We start from the raw sequence: 16,243 nt of genomic DNA on the forward strand, positions 1-16,243 counted from the left end.
ACTTTCTGTGGGAGAGTTAGACAAACATTGTAAAGGAGAACCGGGGTGCTGGGACAAAGCAAGGGAACATCTGAGCATGACGGCAAGCCGGCACAATGTGTGGAACAGTGGGTATCCCACTATTATGCACTTTGCTCTAATGGATTATGAAAGACAAATAATCAAACAAGCTGCTTCTGTAGTTTACTTACCCAGCATTTCATTTGGTTTGATCATTCCCTGCTCGATAAAAGTATTGTAACAGTCCAAAGAAGCCAGAAGCATATCCATCCATTGCACAACAGCGCGCAAACTAAAGGTCTCTTGCAAATCATAAAGAGTTGGGTGGGCAAGTATTCCGGATATATTTTCTCCCTCACAACCACCTCCTTCAATTTTTTTAATGAGGAAAGAGATTCCTTGTTTCTGAAGGACATCACCCAACCAAGAAGATGGGGACTTGTTATCTGATGAAGAAACAGAAGGTATATATAGCCTATGTCTTGGCAGATTTCAACAAATTCTTGATGGAATCTGTGGCTAGATCTCTTTTCTGGCTGCAAAAGCATGAAAGAAAATCTACCCATCTAAAACCATCCTGTCCAGCTGCTGTTCTCATACATTACAATTTTTAATTTGGTTCTGTTATTCACCTTTCAACTCATTCCTACATTTTAAGGTATCGTGTTATAGGTCTTATTTTAGCCATGTTTTATATATTCCCGATATTCTGTATTATTTATGTATCACAACCCTGAAGAAAAATTAAATATAGTTTCACGGTACTTTTATCTAGCAAAAGAAAGAAAAAAGACTTTAGCAAATTCTTAGGCTACAATCCTGATCTATTTAAATCCCATAATGTTAACAAGGTACCTACATAAAAGGTAAAGGTAAAGGGACCATTAGGTCTAGTCATGACCGACTCTGGGGTTGCGGTGCTCATCTCACATTATTGGCCGAGGGAGCCGGTGAACAGTTTCCAGGTCATGTGGCCAGCATGACAAAGCCACTTCTGGTGAACCAGAGCAGCACACAGAAACGCCGTTTACCTTCCCGCCGGAGCGGTACCTATTTATCTACAGTGGTACCTCGGTTTAAGTACACAATTGGTTCCGGAAGTCTGTACTTAACCTGAAGCATACTTAACCTGAAGCGAACTTTCCCATTGAAAGTAATGGAAAGTGGATTAATCCCTTCCAGACGGGTCCGGAGTACTTAAACTGAACGTACTCAAACTGAAGCATACTTAAACTGAGGTATGACTGTATACACTTTGAGGTGCTTTCAAACTGCTAGATTGGCACATACCTACCCACATACCTTATTTCAAATCCTTTCAAACTTTTCACCAGTGAATAAAGACTTCATGCGGATTCATATGGGGGACTCAAGCTAAAAAGAACACTGACTTGCCTAAAACCATTTGGTGAGCTCAAGGCAAAGGCAACAGTTCAACTGAAGAATTATTGATTCACAACACAGACCGCATTCAGAGGTTTATATTTCAGTTTAATAAGCCAAGCTATAAGCAGAATAGGAGTCCCTTCCAACCCTACAATTCTGTGGTCTATGGTTTATGATTGCACATGCAGTTCCTTTGTTCCTTCCTTCATGAAAACAAGCAAGCAAGCCAACCAAGAAGGGTTCTATCAAGCATAGTTTTGTTTTGCTTTTTGTCCAAACTAGGAAACTATGGTTAACAACTCTGAAACAAGTCAGGATATAAAGCCAACTTCAAACCATGGCTTTTCCAAAGGAGTTGACCATAGATTACAAGTTTGGACAAAACAAGCAGTTACAGTTAATGGAAGAAAATTCCTTCCAGCAGCACCTTAAAGACCAACTAAGTTTTTATTTTGGTATGAGCTTTCGTGTGCATGCACACGAAAGCTCATATCAAAATAAAAACTTAGTTGGTCTTTAAGGTGCTGCTGGAAGGAATTTTTTTATTTTGTTTCGACTACGTCAGACCAACACGGCTACCTACCTGTAGTTAATGGAAGACTTCCTGGTTCGTTTGGTTGCTCTCACAAAGGGACAAGTGAAGATACCATGCACACAGTAAAAAGACCACAAAGGCAAAAGTCACTCACTGTCGCACAGCCACCATATTTACACCAGCAGCATATTGCTCACATATGCTGCAGCATACAAACCTGGCAGCAAGGGAACTAATTCAAAGAAAAGCTCCATAACTTTATGCCGGCATTCTGTTTGGGGTCGTCCACACTGCATCAAAAGCCACATGACAACATCCTCCAAGCATATGGATGTCTGTGGAAATCCCCTATATAAGGTGGTTACAAAAAAGAAGTCTGAAGTTATTAGCCGAATGGCAGTCAGTTACTTAAAACACTGCTCTGCTTATAAATTTGAAAGAAAAAGAAGTATTTCAAATCTACATTATAAGCGTTGTGTTGTTTCCCACAATACACATGCCGCTCAGAACTCCAAAGAGATTACCAACCTAGGTATCCGCCGTTGATTTTCTTTGTTGAGGTTTGATGCTTTATGCTTAATTATACGCTTCAGGTGATCAACAGCATCACAACATTGTTGGGTTGTACCTGTTTTAATTTTTTTGAAAATATGATATGGTAACTGGCCCAAAATAAATTTTCTAAACAGTCATGTCTGTTTCTGGCCCTGTATACAATGCTAAAAATACACTTTACTTCACAAATTTGCACCTTTTAAAAAGTGCATAATAATGAAAAAGTAAATTAATGTAAAATGTGGAACATGAGAAGCATTTTAAAGCGACATCATTTCAAATTTGCCCCTCCAAGCATGTTTCTTTATTTTTATTACAAGGCAGACATTTTAGCAGTTTCCAAAACTTAAACATTTTAACTAAAAACTCCAAATATATAGGTCTGCATTTCTTCAAGATCTTGAAGCACCAAGTATGAAGCCTATCAAACAAACTTTGAAACAAGCTTTAAAAATATACCTAAAGATTTCTCATCTCCATGTGTTAAGGCCAGACTTTCCAGGTACACAACCAATGCTTCAAAAACAAACTGGTCCACCAAAGCACTTTCTTCCCTATGAAACACGGGAAAAAATAGATAAGCAAACTAATATTTTCAGCATTAAACAAGAAAGCATCCTTTTCTGTTGCCAGAAATATCACACCATTTTTCAGCCAAAGTATAAAAATATTTTTTTGTTCTCTGCGGAAGCTTTAGTAAACACTGCATTCTCTCTGCTCAAAGTATGGACATTCCCCTCTATTATTCTCACACAGCATAGCAAAAATACAAACTCTGTTGCTTACCTAAATTCTCTATAGATGTTGTTAAAAGCAAGAGAACTCCCCAACCGCTTGAAAGCATTGGGATGGAGAGCAAGACTGTATAGTCTCTTGAAGAGCGACTTGGTATTCACTGGACTTCTCTCCTGCTGCTGCGGCGTACTCTGCTTAATGGACCATTTCAAAAATTCTCGGACACACTGACCACAGAAGTCTCTCAGAGCACTGTCCACAGGGTCTACTATCCCTTCCTGAAACAGAGAATGGGCTTGGTTCACCATAAAGGAATTCTGCGACAAGAGTTTATTTCCTCAACCCCTGTACTGCACTCTTCATTGGATGAGTAATGAAGAATTAGTTGATAAGTAGGGAGATTTCTCACACTTTTCACCCTAAATTTATACAGGAAAATATCTCTAGGTCTACTTTAAGAGTGTTTTGTGGTTCTAACAATTGTCCAAGATTTCTTTCACAATCTGCTTGCAAACAGACTGAAAACAGATTTCTGGTTGGTTGTTTGGTTTTTTTTAAGCAGCATTTTGTGATTAGCGTAATACAGATGTTTTTTAAAAAAACAAAACTTAGCTGGAATCCTGCATGCTTCGAGACAGTAAAAAACAAATCGAAGAACAAGTTTGGGGTAATTGCCCACATCCATATACTAAACTGAAAGTGAATCAATGGTGTATGCCAATACAAATAAAATCTTGTCACCCAAAAAGCCTGAGAATTAGAGCATGAAGTGTTTATAAACATCTTTGACGAAAAATATTGATTATTCATCTTGCATTTTCTGATTACCTACCAAAATTGCTTCGAGTAATGCCACAGTATCTTGACTTTCAAACTTTTTGTTGTTTGTGAACCAGTGAATTAACTCCATAACTAGTGTCCCATAGAGTTGTCTTGTAACCTAAAAGGGGGGAAAATCATTGTGTTTTATGTTTGACAGGTACACTGTAGATCAGAGGTTTTCAACCTTTATGAGTCCACGGCTCTCTTGACCAACTACATTCTTTCTGCGGCATGCCTGTGGGGCTCAGGAGCCCAGTTATGTCACCCCTTGCCTGCAGAGCTGACAGCCTCTCACCCTTTTTCAAACACCCTCCCTTGTGGAGTGTTCCCTCAACCTCCTCTCCTTGGGAGTCCTTTGGGCAGCTGCTTCCGTCCCTGGTCTTTGAGCGGCCCCCCACCGCCCTGCCCCAAAGACAGTTGTCTCCCAGAGGCACCATTCACCTTGGTGCCTGTAGCCAGGGCTGCCGCAATAAACAGCTGTGCAAGCATTTGGGAGGCAGAGACGCGAGAGGGCCTCAGAGGAGGGAGGGAAGGAAAGAGGGACAGAGGCCAGTGTTGCCTGCAGCACCCTTGACCATCATTCAAGGCACCCCAGGCTGCCACAGCACACTGGTTGAAAACCACTGCTGTAGATGATTTCTCATCAACTAGTTCCCAACACACCCTGGAGCTTCTCCCAGAAGTTCATGTTTAGCAACCTGAATAAAAGACTGAACAGTCTTGACATAACTGAAATGTTTTTTTGTTTTTGTTTTATCTAAAGCAATCCAGACAAACCATGAGCTGTAGTCAAGGTGTTTGTGGTTTGGTTGGGGGAAACAAAAGCCCAGGTTCAGACACAACGTCAAACCAAACCTCAGTTTAGCTTCAGGAAGCATTACAAGCATTATAGTAGCAGGACCAGGGAGGAGTGAAGTGCCACAGTTTTTGCCACGAGGACCTGCAAGCTCATGCTTAGCTGTGCTTTGTCTTAAGTGTCACATGCAAACTGGACCACTATGTATTTCCATTATTGCAGTTTACAACTTGTATTCTACCACTACGTAAAACTTCAAAAAAAATGCCTTTATGATAACTGTAGGAAAATGTGTTTCACTCCATAGGTAATTGGAGAAACAAATCTTTGTGTCATTTTTAAACAAAATTGCAACTTCTTTTAGCCATAAGGCATCTTGAATTCCATGCAGAGTTGTGCATGTTTTCATATGGTTCTTGATTCATCCTTCTATCTTAATCATTTCAAAGGATTGAGTTTTGTAAAGAAGCAAGCAAAAAAATAAAAGAGATACTACAAAAAACGGCGTGCAGGGATTTCCTGAAGGCTATGAGGCCATTGTGTGTTATACAAAACACCTGAGCATTTTGGTGTATGATGTGTTTTTGTGGCAACTCTTTTGAGATTAAATAATGTATTGCCTGGAATATTCAAAATATATTTATTCTGGGAGTCGATCTCTCAGTCTCTTGTATCCTAGTATGACACGCTAACAACTACACCACACTGGATCTCTATTATGGCACACTGGCTCTATACTGCGAGTATCCTCTAAGTTTTAAATACATTTTCCCCTTTTCTCCAGTTTCCATGGAGAATATACTGAAATCCAAAATAACCCCAACAGCTTATACCAAATATTTAAACAGAACTAAAGAGCTAACCATCTAAAATCAATTTCAAGCAACAAAAGTTATTTAACTTGCCTGGTCTACATCACAGGCAAGTCGAAGCAATACAGGAAATGTATGTTTATACAGGTGAAACATTGGTGGAGAAGCCTGTTGTCCTTCGGGTATTTGAGCAGCTTTCCCCAGCATATACACAACTATGCTGTGTAAGAGCTCACAAGCTGCAACCTGGAAAAGGAGATCTAATCAGTCATCTCAGTTAAATATTTCCACAAAAAAATAAACACAGAACAAGGAGGCTTCCAGGAAGAATTTCCAGCCCTTTGTTAAAAAGAAGCCAGTGGAATTTCCAGTCATGCCCCATTGCTTGGAAAATGTACTTTACTAATCCAAGATTGGGTTGGATTCTCAATTAAGCTGTAGTTATTAAAAACTGATAGCTGATCAAAGACTGAGCTAACGCTAAACACTAAGAAGCTAAAACCCCTTTGTTATTTTAACAAGAGCTGTCTTACACTTTGCTGAAATTGCTAACTCAAATGTTATCTTTATTTTTTACATTTCTATCCCACCTTTTCTCCAATGCATATAACAAGAGAGAGAGAGAGAGAGAGAGAGAGAGAGAGAGAGAGAGAGAGAGAGAGAGAGAGAGAGAGAGAGATATTAAGAATAGCAGGGTCATTATATTATGCCAAGGTTTCACAAACTTGGGTCATCATCCATTTTTGGACTACAATTCCCATCATCCCTGACCACTGGTCCTGCTAGCTAGGGATGATGGGAGTTGTAGTCCAACAACAGCTGGAGACCAAAGTTTGGGAAACAATTCAGCGTTTTCTGCATAGCTCATTAAAAACATCAGTTTGATAGTATAAGCAGCAATCCTAATACCTTTGTCTGCCTGTCACTAGCAGAAAGAGCCAATTCAGTGACACGGGGCAAGAATAAATCCAAGTAGATAACAGGCTTCATATCAGCAAATGGAACTGCAAAGCTCAGGCGCTTCTCTGTGTCCCAAGATACAAATTTCTTCATATTTTCCTCTGTAGAAGCAGCTAGTATATTTGGAAAAGAGCACCGAAAAACAACTCAGTTGTGTTAAGCTGATAGCAAGTCATTTCAACCTAGGCTTAAAACAGACAATTTTTATCAGATGCTATTCTGAAGCAGAGCTGCATCCTAAATATTTCAATATTTATTTAAATTCTTGAATCATTTTTCGATAATAGCAAAGGTTCTCTGTTACTTACAAAGCAGAATATATTTAGTACACATTTGCCATGTTGTTGACTGAATACTAGACATTCAATAAGGTTAAGGATGGTTTTCCAGTTCAACCAGAAGCAAAGTTTGTTTGGCTTTTTTAGATCACCTTAATAACACTTTTGAAATTGCTCTAAGTTGTTTATCCTAAAGCAAAGACCATACTTCAGGTTGAAGGTTTGTGGAAAAATGCTGAAATACACTTCCAACCATTTTTATTTTGCAATGGTCATGTTAATTTAGTATTATATTTGTTGCAAAAAGCAAGTTTTAGACACATCTTGGTCATACTACAAATTCTGGAAGAGGGGAAAAAGCAAAGAATTTGGCCAAATTTCTGATCAGAAATGTTGAGCTACATCAAATGAAAAACCGAAGACAATTAGAAGATTAAGTCTCAGGACCTAGGTCAGATTCAAGTATCAAAGCAAAATGGCAAGTCCAACTGAATGCACAAGCTATGTGCTTAAGAAGTCCTGGCCAGTTTAGAAAATTTAGATTACTTCAAACTGTGCACAAGTATACCAAAAGTACTGCTTCTGAATGAATAAATAAGGTCATGCCTTAGCAGGCTCAAATCCTAAATTTGTTTACTCAGAAGTCCACTGAGAGAAGATTGCAGGATGTTTAGTAAAGCTGCAAAAAGAACCTTTCAACCTGATGCTAATCATGTTCATTCATAATTTCAGTTATTTCTACAAGGCTTATTTCCAAGTTAATATGTTTAACATTGCAGCCTCTGAGATTTTCTTGAGTAGAAAACCAGACAAGGCTAACCAGAGCCAATCATATTTAATCTGAACCAATTTAACAATCTTGAGGCTCATGCAGACCCAATTCCAACCTCACATTTGGCATGCATTAATGGTTTTGAAAATACTTCTATGGATGGACACACATGAAATCACTTCCAGGAACACATCATCCATGCATCTGGTCCAAAAACAGTCTTGTGAACTAATCCCACCAAGAATCCAGCATTCTGCTCATGGGCTTATCTTTGACAAAATGGCATGAGATAGCATTTACTAGCACTCACTTTCATCAATGTAACACCATGGGAATACAGTAATTCCCAAAGTCACCCTGTAGAATCTACAATGTAGATGCATACAGAACTACCATCCAAAGCTTGATGGTAGTCATGCAACATGTTCAGCATCTTTCCCATAATGAACACAAAGCTAGGCAAACTGTGGTCCAACCACCAAGTGTACATGAGCCCAAAGATTCACCTTGTATCTATGTTTTATTTATTTTTTAAATTCTAATCTGAGATGTTCCTGAGTCACTCTGTAATTCAGGTTTCTCTCTGTAATTACAGGTTCAGGGCTGCTCTGTGCTCCCCATTCACTATAGTAAGGATGTAAAAACAGCTATTTCCCTTTTGGCCAAAGTGAATCAAATTTATAGGCAGAGGAGCCCCTCCAGAAAGGATCAAGTCTGCCAAATTGCAGACAAATGGGTTCAGGGGCTTTTTGTAGGGTAAGTCAAGTGCATTGATTTCCTTCTTAATATACTGACAGAGAGGAGGGGGAAGCAGAGGTCTGTTTCTTGCTCTGACTTATTTAAAAAATAATGAAGAGGTAGCTGAGTGATGTATACTCTTGCTTGTACGTTCAAAACTTTGCAGCCTCCGATGGACCTCAAAGGCGTCTAATAGGTTTTATTAAATGAAGCTGTCCATAACACTTTTAAGCTGCTGCACTTAAAAATAAAATAAACCTCTGGACACACTCACTTCTTGGAAAGCCCATGAACCTACACAGTAAAGTACAGAAACAGAGCAACACAAAACTGGGAGGTGGGGCTGATCCAACCCAAGGGGATTTATTGACATTAGATATGGACTCATAGGGAGGAAAGAATCACCTTGTTATTCAGTCCCTGCACAGAGCAGATGTAAACCTTTACTACCCACATTTTTCTCATGGGCACCCTGGAGCATAGAAGCCTACCAGACAAATCAAACTGTCATTTGCTTTTAACATTTCAAAACAGATTTAGCACTCACCAGTAACTAAATTCCGATTAATCTGTCCCCCCAGAAATCCAAGAAGGCGTACAACTCTAGCCCGTACTGCTTCCAATGAAAGGTCCTCCTCCTAGATAAAATATGATTGCAAAAAGGAATTCCTAAAAAGTTGTTTTTCACCTAAAGGCATTTTTGTACATTTTTTAAAAAGAAAGAATATAATTCAGAATTCTACAAGACTCCAATAATTCACAACAAAGCTGTCAAAAGAAAGAAAAGAAGAAGGAAAGAGACTGTTGTATGGCAGTTCTTGCTGAAATCTCCCAGAATTTTAATTCTTAGCAGTGTGGACTCTATATCTGTTCCTGAAAGAACACTGCAATCCTATGCACACTTACCCTGGAGTATGTTCCATTGAACTCAGTGGTACTTACTTCTCAGTAGACACACATAAAATTGCTTTGTAAGAATACTTTTCTTGAAGCCCAGACTCAAAATTTGCATCCAGTCTTCAAATTAATTTAACCAGGGAAGCGCTGCTGAAATCAGTACAGCTCTGGATAATACAATGCATTTATCTTCCAACCATTATTATAACATGATACCAATTCATTTTTTTCTTCATTAACTGCTAGAATTTTCAGACAGCTGACTGTAAAATTGAAATTTCACTGAAAACTGGATTACACTGTTTGGATCTGGTAAATAGTTGCAGGACTGACCATAAAGTATTTTGGAAATCATACAGGTTAAAAATGTGTAAATCAAGGTGGACAGTTGAGCAGAGTTCTGCAGCAAGAACCTCTTTCAGTATCAAAAACAACAAATTGTGGGCTTTCATGTTCCAAAGCTGATTACATAAAACATATGACACTTCATAACTGTGATTCAAATACTGCATTCTCAATTCACAAGCAAATATCACATTGTGATTATCCCACTGTATAAACAAATTACCGTATGTATAAATCAGCTATGTGTGTGTTTCTTTTAAGTAACTGTGGATAAGTATATCCACTTGAGTATATATCTGATACACAAAAAATTATCTTTGTAATAAGATAATGCATAATTATATAATGTATAAAAACACATACGTCTAAATAAGAAAAAGTATGCTTTGATCTTCCAATAGAAAATATAATTATTTTAAAAGGGTAGGAGAGAACTTTACCAATGCAAGACTCTTTGCTTTCTTCAGACGCTGGATGACGACTTTGTTCAATCCCTTCTGAACTGCCCGAGAAAGTTTCTTCACCTCCCAATTACTCTGAGATTCATCTAATTTTCAGGAAACAATATATTAATGTTCACTTATTGTATTTATGCAAGTACATTAGGTGTATTTTAAAACATTTCTGAGAACCAGAGAGCCACTACCTGTCAGAATAGGCAATATTGGGCTAGATGAAGGGACAGTCTGACCTGGTGGTATAATGCAGCTTCCTAATGTATATTACTACTTGCCATTTATTCGTTTTCTATTTATAACTTCAACTAAAATCTCTCAACGGCAAGGTGACAAAAGAGCAGGTTGTCCAGCTGTTGTTGGGCTACAAATCCCAACACCTCTAGCTAGCAGGACCAGTGGTCAGGGATGATGGGAACTGTAGTCCAAAAACACCTGGAGAGCCAAGTTTGGGAAACCCTGCACAACAGTATATAACAATGAATGATTTTTTAAAAATCCCAAATTCAAACCACTCCACGATATGGTTAGTTCAACACTGGTATGTTTAAAACCTTAACACATTTTTCACTGTATCTGAAGAAGTGTGCATGCACACGAAAGCTCATACCAAAATAAAAACTTAGTTGGTCTTTAAGGTGCTACTGAAGGAATTTTTTTATTTTACTTCAACCCAGACCAACACGGCTACCTACCTGTAACATTTAAAACAGTCTTTCCATTTTCCTGTATTCATTTTTAGCATGTACCTGTCAATGTAGAAGTTTTCAAATAGCCATCAAGGCAAGGCAATATGTCCTTGTAGTAAGGCTGTATTATATATCTGGGAATATGGGCTGACCAATCTTCCAGTGCATCCAGTGCTGCATCAGCCATTGGGGTGTAGCTAAGGCCCAGTTTAAAAGCATTCTGCACAGACAGCATAAAGAAAACAGGTATTTAGAGCTCCAAATATATCCCTTTTACAATATATTTGTGTCTTTGGGTGTAAGTATCCTATTGGTCAATATTTCAAAATGCATACTAAGTTATAATTTTAGTACACTTACTCCTAGAATAAGATACAGGTTAAGCATGGTGGTAAGCAAAGACAAATAAAACTACGAACAGCACACATGGTTGCCATACAAACCTGACATTCAAACTTTGGGTTTTCCCACTAATTCACCAATGGTGATGATGCAGATGTTAAAGGCTGTAATTCTATACACACTTACCTCTCATTTAGTTCAGTGGGACTGACATCCGAGTAAACATACATAGGATCATGCTGCAAATTCCACCAAAACAAGCATATATGCAAGGGGAAAATGACTGTATTGCTTATTCGCCATACTGACCCACCTGCAAAGCAGGAATGTATGCTTTAATATCCAGCATGATGATGTCATGCGGCAAGGAAAGCACAAAAATAAGACAGGATGCCAATAGTTCATCTTTGTACTGCTTCATTTTTGCTGTTACCTAAATTGAGAAAAATGGAATAATGTTAAGAACTACCTGAAGTTCAAATCATCTTGACAAATGTCTTATGTTGGACAAGCAAATAAAGTACACCAATCTTTTGAAATGAATTGATTTAAATACAAATTTGCTTATTACACGTAACTCAAAAGACTCAACACATATTTCAAAGAAATATCACAGAGAACGTCTCACCTCTTTTCCAAATTTTGCAAATAAAGCAAAGCAGGAACTCTTCTCCGGATCTTCATGACATTTCTTTTCACTCTTTGGACGGATACCCTGAGAAACAAAAGAACATGCAGAATTGTACATTTTTTAATGTACAATTTTTTAAAAAAGAACCAACTGAATAATGTCATATAATCGAGGGAATCCATGCACCCACCAATGTATGCAGGATTCATAGATTATGTCGTTTACATGGGGCTGGCTTTGAAAACTATATGGGAACTGCAAATGGTTCAGAACACAGCAAACAGCGCTAGCAGTAAAGAATGTCTCCTGCCATTTCTCAAGATACAATCTCATAGAGTTAAGTTGCTTCTGGGTGAAAATTCAAGTGCTGCTGTTCACCTATAAAGTCCTGTTCACCTATAAAGTCAAGACAGATTAGGGATTCTGCTGGTTTACCGCTGCCCAGATGTTCTCAGATACAGTGTGGAGGACTCCCAGACTTCTGGGGAACTTCAACATCCATGCCTAAATGGCTGGGTCTGGGGTGGCTCAGGACCTCATGGCTGCCAATACAACTGGAGGGATGGCCCAACACATGTAACAGGCCACATTCTGGACCTTGCTTTCTCAACTAGGCAGGAAAAGGGTGATCTGAAAATGGGGGATATTGACATCAGCCCCTTGTCATGCCCAGGCCCCAGATCACTTCCTGTTGAGATTTAGGCTTTCAGCACCTTTTCTCTTCTGCAGAGCTGGGAGACACTGAGATCCATTGCCGAGGGCCTTCTGGCGGTTCCCTCGCTGCAAGAAGTGAGGTTACAGGGAACCAGGCAGAGGGCCTTCTCGGTAGTGGCGCCTGCCCTGTGGAATGCCCTCCCAGCAGATATCAAGGCAATAAGCAACTATTTTACTTTTAAAAGGCAACTGAAGGCAGCCCTGTTTAGGGACCTTTTAATGTTTGATGCTGTATTGTTTTTTATATTTGGTTGGAAGCCGCCCAGAGTGGCTGGGGAAACCCAGCCAGATGGGTGGGGTATAAATAATAAATTATTTATTATTTATTATTATTATTATTATTATTATTATTATTATTATTATTGAGATGGCCAACCCTTGAAGGCTAATGGATGCAATGGGTTTCCAGAAGGCTCTGTGTTTTTTTCTGGCTGATATGACTGGTGTTCCTGTCGAAACCCTGGAATGTGTGCAGGTGGTCCAATAAATAACTTGGGCTCAATCTGTTTAGTGCTTTAAAAGGTCAAAACCAGCAGTTTAATTGGGCCCAGGAAGTCACAGATAACCAGCTCAGCTGATATAATAAAGAGGTGTTACAGATGCTGTCTGCCTTACCCCCAGTATGACTCTAGCAGCCATGTTCTGGAGCGTCTGAAGTTTCTGAACAGCCCCAAATAGGGCACACTACAGTAGTACAGTCCAGTCATACCCAGAGCATAAACTACTATAGTTAGTCCCTTTCCAATAGGTGTGCAGTTGGCATACCCACTGACGCTGGCAAAAAGCACTCCTGGTTACTGATGCCACCTGGGCTTGGTTTTTCAGGCAGAGTGCCGCCCTATTCAACCCAAGCTATCGCAGCTGAAGGATCACCCTAAACACACCACCCCTCCATGTTGCATTTTTGCATATTTCCATCCCAGAACTACTGCCAGGAACAAAAATACAAAAAAAATTATTAACTCTTGAAAAAAATCACAATTATATCAAGCACATATGCAACGCAAGTACAGAGCAGCACAACATTAACTTTATCTTGAACAAATAACAGGTAATTATCCTCACCTGAAAGTATTTTGTTTTTTTGGCAATTTTCATGGCAATAGACAGCATTTTGTAAAATCCACTAATAAAGGGTAACCGCGTTGACTGTATAATTAGCTCATAAGCAAATGAATAAACCCAAGGCACAAAATACTCAACGTGCTTCTCTGGGAGGATGTCTCTGCAGAGATAAAGAGAACAGCAAGCAATGAATTGAAGTCACACACACCCCAAATAAAGCTACAGGCCCAGGGTGCTCTGTTCTAAGCAGGAGATCACTGGTATGTCTATTCTACCCATTCACAAACACTGCCAGCAAACAATGAATAAGCCATGCCACTTCCAGACAGGAGTTTGGCTGCCCACTAGCCCCAGCATAATATAAACTGTACCAGCACAATGTAACTGAATTTTATGTCTCACATGTGTTCTGCATTTCCTTGAAATACACACAACAGAACATACCTGCAAAACTCCACTAGGTTAATGAAGGCTGTAAAGTCTTTAGGCTTGTTTGGCTGAAGGTTTGCAGCTGGATCGGAAGTAGGAATGGTGAGATCAACATCAGCTACACTTCCATCCTGAGAAAATAAAATCGGAAGTATGCACAGCTTTTGAATGGCAAGCAGCTTTTTCTTCCACAGCGTGAAAAGCACTTACAGAGCACCTACTTGCCATTTGTGGCATAATTTGAACTGCATGAAATCTTTTTTATTCTCAATACCCAGTCTTTGCATGTATCTCTCATACTTGTCTCTATTTTTCTTTAGTTTAACCTATGCCTTAAAAAGGAAGGGGGAGCAATCCCAAACTGAGCAAGAATACCTTTTTGATTATAGCATCTGTACATATATACAATCTCTTTGATGAAGGCATGTTGGGGGAAAAATGAATTATTCTACAATTAATTAGAATCCTATAGAAAAGTATCCTATTTGTTGAATTTTATTGCTACTTATGGTATTTTAATCTAGCGGGAATTTTGTGGATGTTTATTTTAAATATGATGGGTTCTTTAAATGAAGTATCAGTTCATTTTTAGGACTCCCTTAAATATAATAGGCCAAACTCACCTAACAGGACCCATCCGTACTAGATCTATATAAGGACTTCCGCTTACACAGTGCAACTTCCCCACTTCACATACCCTCTCAGTAACTGGGTTTGGGAAGACTGGGAGAACTCCTGGAACGTGGGGTGGTGGGAAGGAGAGGGGGGATAATTCTGCCTGGCAAGTTGGAATACATTCGTAGATGGAACAGCTAGACATTGAATTCCATGCACTATAACATTCTCACAAATGCCTTTGGGAAAGGAGAAATAAAAATTGAAATATCTGCTACTCATGGCAATTTGTACTTCTACAAATTACTGTATATCTGCTTATCTATCCACTCCCATAAAGTAACTCAATTCAGCATCTGATCATGTATACTTTCTTCCTAAACCCTCCTGTTGTTTTACAATGCAGTATATAATTTTGATCATGAGCTTTTTAGTCCTAAGAACTTTTATAAATATTGCACTCGATTTTACAGCCCTACCTATCCTAATGGCTTTTCAAAGATGGGCTATAAAACTTTAATGAAAACTATGGCTGCATCAAGATGTAACACTAAACCACAGTTAAGTGCTATGTGAGCAATCTCCAAACTCATGTGCTTCTCCTTTGACACATGTTCTGACTCTGCTTTCTAGACAAAGCCAAGTTAAAAGTAACCACATGATGGTCCCAATTCAGACAAAATTAAACTGCAGTTAGTCGAAAACAAAAATGGATGCATCTGATTCCCACCTAAAGGTTGTGCCAGGGAAAGCTCATTTATGCTGGGAAAGCCAACGTGATGCTCTCCAAATGATACTGGACTAAAATTGCCATTATCTCCAGAAAACATGGCAAATGGTCAGAGATGATAGGGGATGTTGTAGCCCAACAACATCTGGTGGGCACCACATTGACTATCCTGATGTATCACTAAATTATTTGCTTACTGTTATGTCTGGCCATGGTAAACAGATAAATGTATGAATAATATAACAGTAAATCAGTTTTCATTTGTTGAAAGTGCACCCTGAACCCATTATAGGGGCAGAACTGCAAAAGGTGTGTGTGTGTGAGAGAGAGAGAGAGAGAAAGAGACTATATTCAAATATCCTGTCTTACCTTCTCTTCCCTAATGTTCTGTTTCTGAACTGTAAGATCCAACTTTTCAATTACTTTTAGGATAGACTTTATGAGTTCATCATATAACAACCGATTTAGAGACTGTAGAGGTGAATTTGCAGTTAGAAACGTTTCATCTGTGAACAGAGAGTCCTACATTGGAGAACAGAAGAACATTTTTTTAGTTATGTCAGAGTTTATTCACACCCTGCTCACACACAAAAACAATTCTCACTACAGCCAACCAAAGACAATCACCACACCCTAAGCTACACCTAACCACTCTCACCACCAAGGAAATACAACAAGTGAATAGTAATAGAACCCATACAAGCAACGCTGACACAACCCCTCACACACACCAAGTAGAATAATAGAACATAACTATCCAATCCCAACCCACTCCCCCCTTTCTTTATTCTTCTTCTTCCTAATTGTTTAAAGCAATTAATAAACCAAGAACTCATACATTGACCACTAATAATGAAACATGTTGTAGATATTTTTCCACATTTATTATGCTATTTTTGTGATATACAAAGGACATGAGAAAACTTGGTATACTTATTTGTA

At 38.8% G+C, this 16,243-nt stretch overlaps 1 protein-coding gene across 1 annotated transcript in view; it reads right to left on the minus strand.

Annotated features, from left to right (window-relative positions):
* PRKDC (protein kinase, DNA-activated, catalytic subunit) overlaps positions 1 to 16,243 on the minus strand; it is an 86,755-nt gene that overhangs the window by 53,763 nt on the left and 16,749 nt on the right. The window contains exons 16-31 of the mRNA XM_035124659.3: positions 15,671 to 15,823; positions 13,972 to 14,087; positions 13,528 to 13,687; positions 11,746 to 11,832; positions 11,431 to 11,550; positions 10,836 to 10,995; positions 10,072 to 10,178; positions 8,937 to 9,027; positions 6,551 to 6,714; positions 5,735 to 5,887; positions 4,044 to 4,151; positions 3,263 to 3,489; positions 2,936 to 3,030; positions 2,450 to 2,549; positions 2,139 to 2,269; positions 192 to 446 (exon numbers count right to left, since the gene is read on the minus strand). Coding sequence (XP_034980550.3) covers positions 192 to 446; positions 2,139 to 2,269; positions 2,450 to 2,549; positions 2,936 to 3,030; positions 3,263 to 3,489; positions 4,044 to 4,151; positions 5,735 to 5,887; positions 6,551 to 6,714; positions 8,937 to 9,027; positions 10,072 to 10,178; positions 10,836 to 10,995; positions 11,431 to 11,550; positions 11,746 to 11,832; positions 13,528 to 13,687; positions 13,972 to 14,087; positions 15,671 to 15,823 — 2,227 coding nt within the window. The remainder of the gene's footprint in view (positions 1 to 191; positions 447 to 2,138; positions 2,270 to 2,449; positions 2,550 to 2,935; positions 3,031 to 3,262; positions 3,490 to 4,043; positions 4,152 to 5,734; positions 5,888 to 6,550; positions 6,715 to 8,936; positions 9,028 to 10,071; positions 10,179 to 10,835; positions 10,996 to 11,430; positions 11,551 to 11,745; positions 11,833 to 13,527; positions 13,688 to 13,971; positions 14,088 to 15,670; positions 15,824 to 16,243) is intronic.

The sequence above is a fragment of the Zootoca vivipara genome, chromosome 8 (genome assembly GCF_965207765.1).
Source record: "Zootoca vivipara chromosome 8, rZooViv2.hap1.1, whole genome shotgun sequence".
NCBI lineage: Eukaryota > Metazoa > Chordata > Lepidosauria > Squamata > Lacertidae > Zootoca > Zootoca vivipara.